Source organism: Phaethon aethereus (assembly GCF_964289735.1).
Source record: "Phaethon aethereus genome assembly, chromosome: 1".
Lineage (NCBI taxonomy): Eukaryota > Metazoa > Chordata > Aves > Phaethontiformes > Phaethontidae > Phaethon > Phaethon aethereus.
Genome location: NC_138575.1, coordinates 155,661,626 through 155,678,575, shown reverse-complemented (window position 1 = coordinate 155,678,575; position 16,950 = coordinate 155,661,626). Strand labels below are relative to the sequence as shown.

The 16,950-nt window shown below is 38.6% G+C and overlaps 1 protein-coding gene across 1 annotated transcript in view; it reads right to left on the bottom strand.

Moving 5' to 3' along the window:
- The window catches only part of COL4A1 (collagen type IV alpha 1 chain), a gene marked incomplete at its 3' end in the record, with an annotated part of 132,515 nt that overhangs the window by 45,941 nt on the left and 69,624 nt on the right, over positions 1-16,950 (bottom strand). Inside the window, exons 3-18 of the mRNA XM_082013542.1 lie at positions 11,670-11,759; positions 11,535-11,579; positions 9,288-9,332; positions 9,116-9,178; positions 8,967-9,020; positions 8,795-8,821; positions 7,395-7,478; positions 7,221-7,283; positions 6,159-6,194; positions 5,569-5,610; positions 3,904-3,993; positions 3,248-3,283; positions 3,044-3,103; positions 843-887; positions 535-588; positions 23-64 (exon numbers count right to left, since the gene is read on the bottom strand). Of these exons, the coding sequence (XP_081869668.1) occupies positions 23-64; positions 535-588; positions 843-887; positions 3,044-3,103; positions 3,248-3,283; positions 3,904-3,993; positions 5,569-5,610; positions 6,159-6,194; positions 7,221-7,283; positions 7,395-7,478; positions 8,795-8,821; positions 8,967-9,020; positions 9,116-9,178; positions 9,288-9,332; positions 11,535-11,579; positions 11,670-11,759 (876 nt within the window). The remainder of the gene's footprint in view (positions 1-22; positions 65-534; positions 589-842; positions 888-3,043; positions 3,104-3,247; positions 3,284-3,903; positions 3,994-5,568; positions 5,611-6,158; positions 6,195-7,220; positions 7,284-7,394; positions 7,479-8,794; positions 8,822-8,966; positions 9,021-9,115; positions 9,179-9,287; positions 9,333-11,534; positions 11,580-11,669; positions 11,760-16,950) is intronic.

Here is a 16,950-nt window from a genome sequence, read left to right as displayed (position 1 = left end):
AAAAAAAAATTGTTTTACTTACTCTTCCTGGAGGTCCTGGAAAACCTTGTTCACCTTTGTCACCCTAAATCAAAATATAATTTAAAGTCCAGTTCAGATTTTCTTCCCCACAAAATAGTATTTCCATATCAAATGAACACTTCAATACAGATTCATGCAACTTCCAAATGTTATGTACCTGAACCATTATAATAAGCAGTAAGTAGCTAGTTTGCAGGCCTGTACTGCTTTACACTATGTAAAGAGAAACTGGGATATTTAGGAAAGTACATTTGTGCATATGCTGGCTGGGCAAAGAGCGTGTGAAAATAAAGCCTGCATTAATCAATTCGTATAAGAGATCTAAACCAGGGATACATAAGCTACCTTAATTCTGACTTTTACTAGTCTTTGAGTGATGACTTTACAAATCAGTAACATTCATTTAATATTGCTTTATGTACATTTATGTTTTAATGCACATCTATGAACACACCATACAACCTCTTAACTCCTCATTCTGTGTGACGGGAAGCAAAGGCTGCTACTACACACCTTCACACCAGGCTCCCCAGGTCGTCCTGGAATCCCAAACCCACCAGGCAAACCCTGTGCGTAGAAGACAGCAAAACCAGACAAGACGAATATAGTTGCATCTTAGCTCTGGCAGCATCAAAGTTTTAAATTTTCAAATCAGTCACTAATTCATGAAAAGCAACAACCTTAAGTAAACAACTCAGAAGAAACTGAATTTTCAACCATTTATAATAGCAAATTTCAACCATTTATAATACACAGACAGTTGAATGCACAGACAGTTTTGAATGTAAGAAACAGTACTGGAAATTCAGCAAAATACATACGGGTTCTCCTTTTGGTCCTGGTTCACCATCTTTTCCAGGTTTTCCCTGTAAAACACCAAGTTCCATTCTGCTTAAAAAGATGGCCATATACATGCAATTTCTAAATACAGTAGGTGAAATACTAGAACAAAACAATCACTATTGCTATGCATTAACAGAAGCATGCTAACACAGCTAACAGCGCAGAGCATACAAAGCAGGCAAATTGTAACTGCCTACTGCTTATGTTACTCAACATCCTACAAACTGCAGAATTAAATAAAATCCTGCAAATCTGTTCCCAGATCCAGGAATAACATACGGATTTCCCAGTCAAGGAGGCTTCAAGACAAAATATATCAACAGAATAGGAAACTGGAATCAGACCCAGAAACTCTCATTCATAGCAATTCCTTTCCATATATATACTCTCCAGCCTCACAAAAACTTAATTCATAGACATTCAGTGGCTCAGCTTCAGCAGAAGGCGTGGAGAGTGGCCCCGTATCAGATCACGAGGAAATCTAGTGGTATAAAACACTGCCTCTAAATTGAAAGCTGTAACTTCAAATCACAAGGCAGATGATAACCTAGAATCCAAGACTCCCTCCTCCAGGGCAAAATGATTCACCATTAGACCACTGTGTAGATTCCCTTGAGGTAATCAACAGGTACGAGATAAATGATCTAGATGGACTAACCTACTTTTCATCATTCCCTTCCTCTTCCTAATGGACTAGGAAGGGACTGGCACCAAGGCTTGCAGCCTAATCCACTGGAGGCTGACTTTTAGTTGGTGTCACAGTGCTTAGATTGTATGTGTACCATAAGCAATATGAATATGTCCCATAAAACCAAGAAAATCTATATACTTAATGAGTGCATGCAATCCAGTCTAAAAAATGATCCCATAAGTTTTATGTCAAAAAATTCCATGTAAAACAATGCAATGAAAGGATAAAAATGATACAACGAACATAAGCAGGCCACCACCACTGAAGTGTGTAGCTATGGTATTTTATAAAGAAAGGTTACGGGTAATTTTTAATTATTAATTAAAAATATCATCTGTAAAGTCAGGAGAGTCTTCAAATGTGTACTGTGATTGGAATTCATCATACAGTTTCATTCCATGAAACTAGAATATCAGAGCTTAACATCTGTTCATCTTTCAAGCCTTATCTTAACTTCAGAAGTAGCTGTGATTTCCTTCAACAGCAACAATTATGCATAAAATAGCCTAGAAACTTTGTTCAGGGAACTCTGCAGAAACTGAAAGCCGTATTTTTGAACAATTCAAAGATGCTCTGGTTTCCTCAACAAGTTCTAGGCCAACATTTCTCCATCCTTCCAGCTTTCAAGAACTCATTTACTGTATGAGTAAAAACACATACATGATAGCAAGGATAATCCCATCGCATATCTTTACTGAATGGATGACAGAACATTTGACCTTGAAATATATTAGAGAGGGAGATTTTCTCTTTTTCAAACTGAAGTACAATTCAATGCCTATAGATGTGCTTGGTTGCTTTCTAACAGTTTATGAAGATCCACAATTTGAGAAACAGCACTAGACACATTTTCATGTAGAAGACGTATGGGTTTGCTACCAGCTCAGCTATGAAAGATATAGCATGACTCATGCAGAAGTTGTATGGATGGGACTATGATACAGGTCTGACTAGGCAAACGTAACAAGATTTTATGGCCTCAGGCATCTACAGTCAGGCTAGAAACCAGCAAGAGAACGTAACTCAGTTATCCAAATTTTTTCCTCTGTTCCTCTTCTTTGTAAGAAATAGTACCTTTAAGAAACACAGGCTTATTTTGTAGATTAGATTGCACATAAGAGTATTTGAAATAAATTCAACACGTTCCATTTAGCTAAAGTCATTCCTACACAGTGATTTGTTTTGCTTTGCTTTTCCTTGTGTTCTGGAATGACTTAATCTTGCTTCAGTGTGGATCAATGGGATTCTCACCTTTGCCTTCAGTGCTGCAAGCTACTGTTAGGTGTCTTTAGTTATCTGAAAGCATGTTACATACTAACAGTACCGTATGTTATTACTATCTTGACTTCTACACCCGTCCTACCGCAAAACTTGCTTGTTTGAAATACACCAAATTTGCTGGTTCACTCATGGTTACTAAGTTTAATTAGTTTATGGAAACAATGCAATGACTGTAATTATGGGATTGATAAAATTGAGCATACTTACACGTGGACCAGGCTTCCCAGGTTCACCCTTTTCTCCTTTGAAACCTGAACCCGGCAATCCCTGGAAAATACACACCAGATTAATAATACTGCCAAATTCTAAAGTAAATTTGCTTGTATCAAATAGCTATAAAGATATTCAGGGCCATTATTATATTCTTCACAAATTTCATAGCAATTTTAAAAAATTCTACACAATACTCACTGGGGCTCCCTGTTGACCCTTTTCACCTGGATCACCCTAATGAAATTATAAAAAAAAAGTAGATTATTATGCAAAATCTTAACCATTATTCATTTACGTTGTAAATCATTTAATCTTCATGTCAGAAAAAGCACATTTAACCCTGTTCTCCGGTTCAAAAACTATGCCTAATAGTATGATGTGCAAGAAGAAGTTAGACAAACACAAAATGTGAATCCATTAAGCTAGTTTATAATGGTAGTGTATATTGCTTAGACTGCCTAATTCAGTAATTGAAAAATTCATTAGCATTCAGATTCCATTAATGTGATTCTGTAAATGAAAAGTCCAGTATAAGCTACTTAATTAAAGTTTTTAGAATATTTGGTGTTTACAGGACTATGCTGATCAATCCTTCTTCCTCAGAAAGTCCTCTGCTGTATGCATTGCTTATTTATGCAATTAGTTATGCATTTATCATTTTATATATATTTTTTCAGAGCAACTTCTAGAAAGACAATCAAAATTCATTCATGAAGTAAAACAGGGAGAAATTTTTGAAAAGTTTGCCGTAGGTGACTTAATATTTTCTTTTTCCTATTTTACTTTTGTTTGTCAATTCCTAATGATCGCATTTTAATGAAGAGTACAACAAGATTAATTGTTTAAGGTCTCACCTTTTCTCCCCTTATGATTTCACTCCCTTTTTCTTTCATATGTGGTGCTGGGCCTGGGGGGCCTGGGGGCCCCCTTACTCCTTGTTCTCCCTGTCAACACCAAAGCCAGGATAGTCCATTGAAAACAGTACTGACATTAAGAACTAAGACCAGTAACATTAAAGAGAACTACCACTCGCTTTTAAAAATATAGCTAAATGTGTTTTTTTAAATTCTTAGTTCAGCAAAATCAGTCAGAGAAAGGGTTACATATGCAGTTATAGGAGACACAACTGTATAATGGGTGACAGATAGAGACTGCCCTGAAGAAAGATCTCTGTATCTCCTTTTAAGGTAAAGATTGATTAATAACGAGTATCAGGAACATATCCAATTAATTATTATAATAGTACAAAAGCTTTTTAGTGCCTCTGTTAGGATGAAAGAGGTCAGGTGCTGAAAGTCAATGACTGAAGGAAAATGTTAGTCAAGCTTATAGTGTTCCATCAGTTTTACAACTGTCCATAAAGGCCAACTTGAAGATGGTAACTGTGGATTATACTTTTTTAGTATGTATTTGTCCATAGCAGGGTCAGAACCTCATCTCCTTATATAATGCAAAAGCACTATCTTTTACTGTAAAACACCTCCAAAAAGGCTTGACACACTTCTGTTAAGCAGTAATGCATAGCAATAGCATTTATTTTTTGCTGAAGACAAACCTGAAGAGTCCAGGAAATCTCCGCATACTTTTATGGACAACATTTTTCAAGAAGTGTTATGATAACAAGGTAATCTCACCAATGTGTCATACAGCAAAAAATTCTAACCATAAGGAATAGTGTGGCTCAAAATAAATAAGCTGGTGGATAAAAAACACACCACCTAAGTAACATAATTTACTTATACTCCAAAAGGCTTCTGTCAATGACACTCTTGAGAAGCTTCTGGAGAAGCGCTCAGACACACTATCAATTTACCATATAACCCATGACCACATGCATTTCTTGGCTCCTGAAAATGAAATATATGGCCCTTTAGCCTAGGCCTCTCAGTGGCAGAGGTAACACATTAAACCTAAGATGTTTTACCTCCCATCTGAGGCTGGTTATGAGCATAAATGGGATCCTGGAGCACATCTTTTGGCTTAGTTTCGTTCAAAAGTAAAACAGTCTGTGTGCTCTGAAAACTGCTCTTGGTTGAGTCAAAACACAGTAAAAGGGGACAACTGAAAGATCTGCTTCAAAACTATATGCTACGAATCCAAACTAAGGCAGACAGGCTCTGAAGAGTGCTACCACAATTAATTCTGATAATTCTGGACAGCACATTAAATCTCATCCCTCAGAACTAAACTGATTTCAAATAAATCTCATGATGAGTCCTAATACACAGAGTAAATGTTTCCAGATCTGCCTACTGCAAACTAAAATAGTTGGTACTACTCACAGCTGGAAAACAGGATAATGACCTAAATTAATGTCAGATATAACATCATCATGAACAAAGTCTGTAACTGTTCATGACTCTTGTTCATTTAGGTGTAAGTTACAGATTTAATCAAGTCTTCCAAAAATTACAATGCTAATTTACTCCATAGATTGATTCCAACATTTTATTTATTTAAAACAAAGTATCAAGAGTATTTCTGACAGTTGTTCTCCAGAATTTTCAAAAGAGACTTACCTTTTCACCTTTGGGACCCTGAAAGCCCAAGCCCATGTAGCCCTGACAATAAGAATTACACACACTTAGTCAATTTTTATCAGCAGTGCACACATGTATACATACACATATATGAAGGTATTATGTACACAGCAAAAGCTAAGACAGGATATAAAAACCAGGATATGCCTTTTAAATGCACATGTGAAACAAATAAATAATAATGTCCTAACCCTCCCTGCTGTTTTCTTAAGTCATCAACTAGTAGAAGAAAATATAGAGAATGAAATTTATCAGATAATTTTATTGTCAGTATGCTCTTTTTTCCAACATTTTACTCAAAAATTTGACATTTTTAGATGAGTTCAAATAGTGACAAAATGTTGTAATTACTACTGATTTGTTCAAATGAGATAACAGATCCAAACAAATTTGATAAAAACCTAAAAAATGCATTCAAAATCTCTCTTTGTGATATCCATTAAGACATAAAAACAGATCCCAAAGCGTAAAAAACTCACTCCTTTAGGACCATTCGTTTCCAGCTTTTTGGAGAACTGGTGTGACAAATAAATAAACAAATAGGCTTACTCTATATAATAAAGTCTTACCTTGTCGCCTGGGAGACCTGGTGGCCCTGGGGGACCCTACAAGACAGTACCATTTTAGTACACTGGTTAGAATAATGCCTTATTCTATAAAGATGGTAAAAATGTAAATCCATTAAATCAAGATGTAAAGTCTTTTTCTGATACTGTCCATAACTCACAACAGAATAAATAATAAAAACAAACAGAATCTGTCTAAGATATCTCATCAGACCTTGTTTGGCAGTTAAGAGTGTTGAATCTAATCAGCATCTAGACAAGAGACAATCAAAAAAAAGTTTATGGTACCGCACTGTAAAATAACTTTATGGCTGGGGGGTTTTTTTGTTTTTTTTTTTAGTTTTGCATGTTAAATATTAATCCTCACCTTTCTTTCATTAGAATTGTTATTTTTCACATCAGCAAGTGCAAATGCTGACTAAACTGTACTACCATTTTCCTTTACATCACGTTCAGTTTTCTTCAGAAAGGTAAGAAATCTCACACAGCTCACTTTAATAGCCAGAAACAGTGAGTGGACTTTTACCAGAAGGAAATAACTGATCCCTGCTAGTGTTACCTGCATCCAGTACAGGAAGAGAAGATATTAGGTATCTGTTAGGCCTGTCAAAACTTCAAATAGCCGAAATGCCTTTCAGCATTTGGCAATTACCATAATAACAGACAGTTGATATCCTGATTTCCACAGTACTACTTACTGTGGCTGCCCATAAGAACAACCTCAGTGAACATTTTGATTTAGATCTGGCTGCTAGGTTTGTGGTTTATGTTCTGTAGGTTAAGTGGGGGAAGAGAGAAAAGGAGGAATAACTCTTAAAACCCATCCCACACAAAAATAGCCTCCAAAGCTGCAAGAAGAGATGACTGTAGGAGCAGCTGCTATTGAAAACCTGTTACCTAGTCATTCCTGTCATGGTAGAGTCCAGGAGACTAGACATGAAGATAACTGGAACCACCAGTTATCTTCCCCAAATCCCAACAAACACCAGCTATACACACCTTGTAGAATTTTCCTATAATAAAGCTCTATAAATAAAGTGCGAATCACCATGAGAGGAAACTTACTGGCTCTCCTGGAGGCCCCTGTGGCCCCATTGGTCCCTGAAACCCTGGTGTTCCAGGTGGACCCTAAGAAAAATTAAAATGGCACAATTAAAAAGTTTACTTATTTGGTAATTTCAAGACACTGATATAATTTTAATTGAAGCTCACTGCTACTGCAACATCATTTAGACTTACAGGTAGTCCAGGTTGGCCAGGAAAGCCTTTATCACCTTTTAGCACACTAGGAGGTAAAAGACCAATCACTTCACCTGGGTCTCCCTATAATAAGAAAAGAAAAAGAGTAATACTTTAACATCCATTCAAATACATTCAAAAACGCTAATACTGAGATGAGAGGAAAGTTGGAGCTATGCAAAGTTCAGAACCATTTGGAAAGCTGACTTTAAAAAAGTCACCTTACTTTTAATTCAGATGAAACATAACAAGACAAATTAAAAGTTAAGACCTTAATTGCCAAATGTCCTTTTCAAGCTACCTGAAGAGATTCCAGTACCAAATCTTCCTTCATACTCTAATTTCCTATACTGTAATGGGTAATCAAAAAGATTTTCCCACCAAATCTATCACTACTACAGTGTCACCACACAGTTGAAGCACCTGACCTGGCTGCTGAGAGAAGTGATAACTTCACAATCTCTTTTCCAGGCTGAGATCTTCAGTCTTATACCTAATTTTGACATAAAAGCCATTTATGGCATCCTTTTTCTTCAAAAAAGGAATCCACTTTGTCTTACTTTAGAAAACTATTTGGATTGTTATCCACTTCTTTATGTCTCTCTTTTTGATAGCAAAAGATCCCATTTTTCCTACATTTTTGTACAAAGTTGCAATATTTTAAGTGATTTTATTTCAGGAGTTGCGTTCCTATGCATACATGCCTAGGAAAGAAACATTCAAGTACTTCAGTGTTTATAGACTAAGTCAGTTCTTCCCATGTGAGAGAAAGAGAAAGGGGCATTTTAAAATTTCAGGTAGTCATGTCATTACAAATCTGAGATTACATTTAGACTTACATTTAGCTTACAGTTCCAAATTATATCTGTTCATTTTAAAGAGCAAAAGCTCTCTGTTGAAATTCAATATTTCATTCTCCAGCTCACAAAGTGCACACAGATACCTAGTTAGTTTAATTTTTTTTCTTTATGCAAACTGTTTAGTATGTGTTGGATGCTTCTCGCATTATGAGCTATATGACATTCTTCCACAAACATTATCTATTTGAAACTATTTAGATAAATGAAACATCAATATCAAAACAAATGTTTGAACCATAAAATCTATCTATATGTTTATGCACAGCTGGGTGGCCACCATACTACTTATATACAATTAATGATATGTATTATTTTTTTCTGTTGTAATCCATGTAATACTTACACTTTAAGACCTGCATGGAACAACACGTAAGTTTAATTGTTATTAACTGGAGGCTGCCCCACTGTCTTTATTTATTGAGACTGCAGAACAGTACAAAGTGAAACATTCAGTCCTTACATAAGGACTGCCAGTCTTAGAAGGCATAGAGTTCTTATTGTTAGAAGCAGGATATCAACACACTTAAGAGTAAAATGTACCTTCATTCCAGGAGGTCCTGGGGGTCCCTGTGGAAAAAGACATATTTCATGTTATTTTTCCTCAGTATTGTATATTTTACATCTTATACTCCATATAATTTCATATAGTTATATTTGCATTTCAAGAATCAGGGTTGAAACAAGTGAATCAAGCATGAAAGAATCTACTTACTATGCTCCCAGTCAGTCCTGGTAAACCTGGGGGACCTACTGGACCTCTTTCACCCTGAGGGGAACAGAGAAATTGGTTAGGGAACATACGCTTGAGGTATGTTTTTATTTCAACACAGAGATGCTGTTATAAACGTATGTAAATGTCACCTTTGTGCCATTACATCCTGGAATGCCAGGTGGACCAGGAGGGCCGTCTTGTCCAGGAATGCCCTATATGAAAAGAAAGTAAAGAAATTAGCAATATTAGCAATAATCCAGGTCAGATGTCACGATTAAAACATTGATGATCTTTGTAAAAATACATATACTTCATACGTACAGGAAGGCCTGGGTTTCCTGGAAAGCCTGATGCTCCTGGGGGGCCCTACAATTGACAAAAACATAAACTGAAATGACAAACCCACACAACCGCAACAACAAGCTGCAGCCCAAGTCGCATCTCCAGTGGTGATAGTCAAAAAACAGGTAACAGTTTCTTTTAAACTTCCTTGACAAAATAGCTCTAATCTTCAAAACCTCTCAAACATGGCGGCTTAGTAATCCATAACTGAAATCAACTTTTTTTATTCCTTTAATTTCTTAAGCAGCAATATGGATTTCCTTCAACAGGAACTGGACCAGAGCCTTGTGCACAGGAAAAAAGGAATGCAGAGGTGCTGTCTTCTCACAACTGTTGTTCTCAAAATGAAATTTAATGTAGGTACCTCATCATAGCAGAAGAGGATGTTAACACAGTGTAAAGATGCTTCTCTATCTTTCATACTCTACATCAGTGTATCAATTCATCCTTATTATCAAAAAACCTATCAGGTTGAGATAACTCTTTATCCTTGAACAGCCTTCCAGTGTAGCAAATCAGGAGTTTGACTTGGCACATCATTTTCATCCTACCAACTGTGCTGGTTTTGGCTGGGATAGAGTTAATTTTCTTCATAGTATGGGGCTATGTTTTGGATTTGTGCTGAAAACAGTGTTGATAATACAGGGATGTTTTTGTGATGGCTGAGCAGTGCTTACACAGAGTCAAGGCCTCTTCTGCTCCTCACACCACCCCACCAGAGAGAAGGCTGGGGGTGCACAAGAAGTTGGGAGGGGACACAGCTGGGACAGCTGACCCCAGCTGACCAAAGGGATACTCCATACCACACGACATCATGCTCAGCACATAAAGTTGGGGGAAGAAGAAGGAAGGGGGGGATGTTCAGAGTTATGGCATTTGCCTTGCCAGGTAACCAATATGCGTGATGGAGCCCTGCTTTCCTGGAGATGGCTGAACACCTGCCTGCTGATGTTGAAAGTATATGAGGAATGAAGCTGAGGGTGAAAGAACCCATATTTGGGACAACACCGATGAGAAGTGGTGAATTAACTCCTTGTTTTGCTTTGCTTGTGTGTGTGGCTTTTGCTTTACCTATTAAACTGTCTTTATCTCAACCCATGAATTTTCTCCCTTTTACCCTTCCTATTTTCTCTCCCATTCCACCATGGGGGGAGTGAGCAAGTGGCTGCGTGGTGCTTAGTTGCTGACTGGGTGTAAACCATGACACCAGCTTATTTATTCATGCAGTATTTCCTAGTACATGTATTGTGAAGCAGAAAAGATGTATGGGAATCCTGTGCTCAGATAGTATATTTGCATCTCCAAAACTTTATAATTGCTAAAGTTCAGTCTCCTTGTACTGTAGCACACAAACACATCTGCCAGGAGATGCCAATTCACATTAACACTCAGGATACCCCAGGGTATCACGAAATTTCATAGACTGACATAAAGATTTCTTGATCGAGCAGAAAATCCCCTCTGTAAAAGCTCAAAAACTGCAGTTGATTCAGTAAATTCTTTGTGCTGCAGCAACTGCAGGCAAATGGAGAACAAAACTGAGATGACATTCTGAAAATCTGTGGAAAAGAGAGTATAGCTGAAAACGTATCCATCATTATTAGTCAAGTCATCCAAATTCTCTTTCATCATTACATTAGAAAATGTGAAAATGCTCAGAATGAACTTGGCACCTCGCAAAACCCCAAAAGGCATGGTCCTGGCTAACATAATGTTCTAAATTAAGTGTTATATAACAGAAATGACACCAGAGCCTCTTCTAGCAAAGTCAAGAAAATTCTGTCCCTGGCTTTAATTTGGCTCTGTACCCTGTGCACATTTTTAACATGTATGTGCTCACGAGTGTGTCAGCTTCTCTGCTGGAGTGCTTCAAGGGTGTTACACGGCAAACATAAAGGAGAATTTTGCATGAGGTAACAAGGTTTGTTCATATTCAAGCTGGAAAAAAGCCTCTTGATATGTCAGAAAGATATCAAAGACATATTAAAACCACTGCTGTTGATGCAGTGGTAAGTTCCAGGTGAAAATGCAAATGGACAAAGGCACTGACTGAGCAATGCAGAAAGAACTTCAAAGGCAAAAGCAAGAATTTTGAAATTATTGTGCAGCACATTGATTAACTCAAAGAAGAGACTAACCCCGTCTTGCACTTGAAGGCAGCCATGGAGAGTTAAAGACATATAAACCCACAGACATCAGAATTGCAAAAAGTAAGTCAGAACTCACTCTTGTTCCCTTTGTTCCTGGCAGTCCTGGTTCTCCAGTATCACCCTGAAAAGGAAAAGAGATAGCTTTGTCTTTCCTAGGGACAACAATTTAGGGAATTCTGAGTGTTTTAAATATTAAAGCTTAATTTCTTACCTTAAGCCCTGGTGGCCCAGGAGGACCTTCAGGTCCTTGCATTCCAGGAAACCCAATCACACCCTGTAGTCCAGGTAAGCCTCTTTCTCCCTGTGGAAGAAGAAAACTCATTAGCAACTGCACAGCTGAAGCTGCGTCTTCAAACAACACACATATCCCGTTTCTGTGTTCAAGAAACTTGTTAGGTGGTAAGAAGTTACGTGTGACAGCAAACATTTCATGCTGATGTTTGAAAGAAGGATTATTATAAACAAAGCAATTTGGTTGGAAAAGTCTGAAGATGGCATAATAGAAAAGCAGTCTTTGAATGTCAATGAAGCCTTTTTTATGTCTCCCTAGATAGCACTGTTCATAGCATGTTTATATACCTGTGATCAGGAAGGCCACTTTCCCTCTAAGATGACTTACCTGCATTCCTATAGAGATACCACTAAACCCTGATAGAAATCTAACCCCAAATCAGCAATTAAACTCCCAAAAACTGCAAATATCACTATTCAGTCACTACTGCATGAATGGCAAATAACACCCTTCTTGTGTATTATTCACAACAGCAGATTTTGAAGACCAAGCTTGTCACTTATTCTTGAGTTTCAGGGTTGTTCAGAGCCTGGGTGCATCGAGATACAGGATCTTCGCAAGAAGCTGAAGATACAGATTGTATGTGCCATTCTTTAGCTTGTTCTTTAATGCTGCATGGGACATCTGTGTTTTTTGTGCTGTCCCTCTCCCTACAATCCCAAATGTATATAAATCAGATAAATCTAGAGGCAGAAAGTCCATGCACACTCTAGATTAATATTGCAGCTAATACACATTCACTATACTTGGGAGTCCCAGTGAAACCAAAAGGAACGCCATCTGAAAAAAGGCTGCAAAATCTACACATAGGGGAGAGGGAAAATAAATTATGCATGTCAAAGTCTGAAAATAGCAAATCAAGCAAATCAAAAGCCCAACGTTCCACGTAGGAAAGAACTAGAGTTGTCCTTTCAAAGTGTGGTGTGAAACAAGGAGAAACACTTCATATTGTAAAAAAATGTGGGAATATTGGATAAATAAAACACTAGTGAGCAACTGCAAAAAGGAAAAGGTATACAAGTTTGGACAACAGCTAAAAAACATGGCAGCTGTTTTAGAAACTCAAAACACAGACCAATTTTCAAAGGATACCACGGACGTAATATCAGCAAGGTTCAAAAGGAAGCTACACGAAGATTTAAGTATTTTCAGCAAAACAGTGAGAGATGAGATTGCTATTTGTAAGTAACAAACAACAAATTTGTATTTTAGCATAGTGAATAATAAGAAACTTTTCTCTTCTTTGCTCAGGACAAAGATTTCCAGCAATATGCTGGTAACTTGCAGGGGTCAGTTGAGGACTGAGCACAGAAGAGAAGAAGATCTGAATCTTGGAGAGCTCACTCTTCAAGTAGGTAAAACAGGCATCTTGCAAAGAAAAGGTTATGATATGTAGGCAGAGGAAATCACAAATGACCCATAGACATGGGCGAGTTACAGTTTTGGAAGATAAGGGGAACTGGAAGATTTGTGGAGTTACTGGGTTGATGTTGCTTTATAGCTCCTTTGGTGATGTTGCTTTTTAGCTCCTTGGCTGGGATTTTGTTAAGAAGGTGAAGAGACAAAGGAGAAGAAAGGTGACTGATGGGTAAGAAAAGCAGGGCCAAGGAGGAAGGAGGGGAGAAAACTATAACTGAGATGATAAGAGCATGAGACAGTGAAATCAAAATAACATTCATTTATTAATATTTCCTGCCAAGAAAACCTGTCCGGCTGCCTCTCCTCTCCTTCTTCCCACCAAAAGAAAAAAAAAAAAAAAATCAGTAAAAAGGTTCTTTCTGAAGTAAACAATAAGTTTTTCCTTGAAGTGCTGAAACAAAGTTTGCTAGTAACCCAAATCCCAGGCAGCGTGTTAGACCACAAAACACAGCAAAACAAAGCAAACGGCAGAACAGCTGAAGAAATACATTTCTAAAAGTCATCTGTAAGAGGTACAAAGTCCAAGTTCTAAAATAATTAAAATTGTTTTGAAAAATATTTTAAGGAAGAAGGTATCAGCATCCAGGCCTCTGAATAAATGTTGAAGTAATTATCCTAAAATCTGATGGCTATCTGAAATGTTGAACAGATTACTGAGGTTCTTAAACCCATACTTTGGCTGGCAAATTGGCACTGCAGTGACAAGTGTATCTCTACAAAACCAGATGTTGTCTCACTTCAGACCAGGATTTTACGCTGAACCCTGGGCACTTGCTCTCATGACCTGCTGGGAGACGGACTAAGGAGGGGGAAGACACTCAAGTACATAAATCTGGGTTTTCCATTGCTGAAGAAGAGCACCACATGTGCAAATGAGAAGAAAACAAGATTACTTTGACACCTATAGAGAGAGATGAATCATGTGTAACACAACTAATACTTTATACACTCAGGAGTTCTGTCCATCTGAGGATTTCAACACGCTCTGAACCACTGTACCCTGCAACGCAGGGAAACAGTCTTCCCTCCATTCTTAAGGAAAGATAAAGCTGAGGTTTACAGATCAGATTTTCACTTAGTCTAAGGCTCCCTTAAGACTGCTCTGGCATTGTAAAAGGGCCTTAACGTGCCTGTAAATCACTCACTAAGGTAATGGCCACTTCAACTTGCCAAGGAGGTTAACTCGAGGCTTGAAATAAATAAAAACTTCAGCTTCCAAGGCAACTATAGTCAATTCTCTCAAGGCTGTCTTCAACCTCCCAGGCTGCCCTGTCTGAGGGGTAAAACTCTGCAGGAGCAGAGTCGAGGCCATACTGTGTCGCTTTGAGCTAAGATACATCCAGGTTTCCGTAGAAACATTTTGTTTTACTGACTTAAACTATTAGTCCAACAAGAAGAATAACTGGCTATTTGTCCAGGACTTCTGGACATCCAGTCAAGCTACTGGCTATCCCAAGGCCTGGAGAGCATAACTCCTGAGCATGTGGAGGGCTGTACTGTCCCAAATACTGCAGACTCATGGTTTCTCATACTGGAACTGAGCTCATCTTTTTGCCTGTGATTTGCCAGTGGGAAGTAAGGAAACATAACGGTGACTGCACATGTGAGAGCTACCAGATCCCTCTCTGTGTGCAACGTGCCATCTTGGCCACTGATTCTAACAGGAGGGCATGGACTTATGCACTGGTTACACCTTTCCCTCTACTCTGCTTTCCCATTTGATTTTACTGCAACTTAAGTTTGGGGTAAGTACTGCAAAGTAAGTATTGGGTAAGTAGCCAAAACTAGTGCAGTCTCAGGCTACACAGTTAATGAGACCTCACTCCTCCATGTCACTGATGGAAACTCAGAGAAGTTAGGACAACCTATTCCAGCAAGACCCAGCAACAGACCTAGGGATGTCTCCTGGGCTCCAGTCCCTTTCTTTAGTCCAGGTATCAGACTGCCTCTTTGTATAACAGTCTTAGAAAACTAGCGTGCCAAAACTTGTTAGGAAAGAAACAGTGCTAATGAACAAAGGTCTAACTTCAATACTGCTGCTCCAGTTAGTACCAACTTCCACCATGAGATGTTTTTTTGGCATCAGTGAAACTACATTAAATTACAGTAAAATTCTATCAGTCTCAAAGTACCTACACTGAATAAGAGTACAGAAACTCTACCATCTAGAAGCTGTAAAGTCACGTGAATGCAGAGCTCCATGTGTCTTAATGTCATTGGGTAGATTGGCCTGCAGAGATTGCTAGGGTAGCAACATTTGTACTGCTGCTTTCCTACCCAAAGTGGCTTATTTGGAACCTCAAGCTCAGATGAAGCTATCACTTATTACATTGCGCAGTACAGACATAAGCATGCCCTGAAGATGCCTTGCATTGCAAGGAAATACTTGAGCAGCATCCTTTCCCTGCTCGCCTGCCCAGTTCCTTTCTTCACTCGGTGTTCCAGCCAAACAGCCCAACAGCTAGTGTTTGCACTACACTTATGCTGCAACTCATTAAGCATCCACACTACATAAATTGGCAAGCACCAGATCACTGCTGCTACCCCACTTATTTTTCACTCAGCACTGAGATTTCTAGCTGTGATGCATGAAGAGCATGAGACTCTGACTGCAAGGGCTATGTATTGTTCAAGTTCCAATATTCACAGCTGCAAAACCTTGGCAAGTAATAATGAAAGAGCTTCTGCTTCTTACAAATCAATTCATGAGACTCAAAAATCAAAACAGATGTAACCAAGTCATCTGTACCTCTGCTGATTCAATGCAAACTGTCAGGAAGCACAAAGGAGAATTCATTGCTCAGCTCACAAAAATGAATATTCTGCCACTCAGCTGCTGATAATGCGGAGGTGCTATGTAAAAAGACACCAAGTGCTCAGTCGCTGTTGCACTCATTAAATAAACAAGATGCCTGTGTTAGTCCAGCTTTGTAAAATGCATCCAGTTGCCTTTGCATTAGATAGTTCAAATTAAAAGCAATTGAACAGACTTCTAAACAGAAGTTAACCCGGTAAAAGTGTAACTGCATGGGCTGATAATTTTTATGGCACCTACCCTTCCAAATTAGCCATGAAATGCTGTTTGACATACGGAACAACTGCAGATTGCTAAGCAAGAGAGTCACATGAAGCAAGTACTTTCAGAAGATTCAGCTGTAATAAATTAAGTGCTGAAGAGAAGGAAATAATCACCACCCCATTATAAATTATTTCCCCTATTATTTTGTCTAGGGACTGCTGGACTGGGAGATTTTAGACTTGAGAGACTGGTAACATGGCTATAAATCAACTGTCTCCAGAAGTGCAGGCTCACAGGGTGTCTGAGCCCATACGAATGTAATGTTCTCAGGCTCTCCAGAGACGCAGGCACGTGGTGAATAACAATGTGCAGATCTTCCCAAATCCATTTGAAAGATGCTTTGTTTGCCTCTGCCAGTGATCACCCTTTCAGCTGAGCCGGCAGGACAGACACATGCCTGCCCTTCAGCTGAAAAGGCATGAACTCAGGGAGAGATGTCAAAAGGCTGATTTACTCAGTAGAGGTGGCTCTCCTCCTCCTCCTCCTTCTAAAGGGATGGTGCCACCTTACCCTTCTTTACACCAGCTTCCACCATACACCAGTATGAATCCCTCAGCCTCCACCACATCAGTTCAGCTCACTAAGTTTACTCACTTTTCTTTAGCGAGTGAGCTTGCTCCTGCCTCAGAGAACCAAGGAGCTCATCAGGTGGCCAGGTGGCTGCCAAAACCAATGCGAGGAGGACATAGCAATGCAGGATGC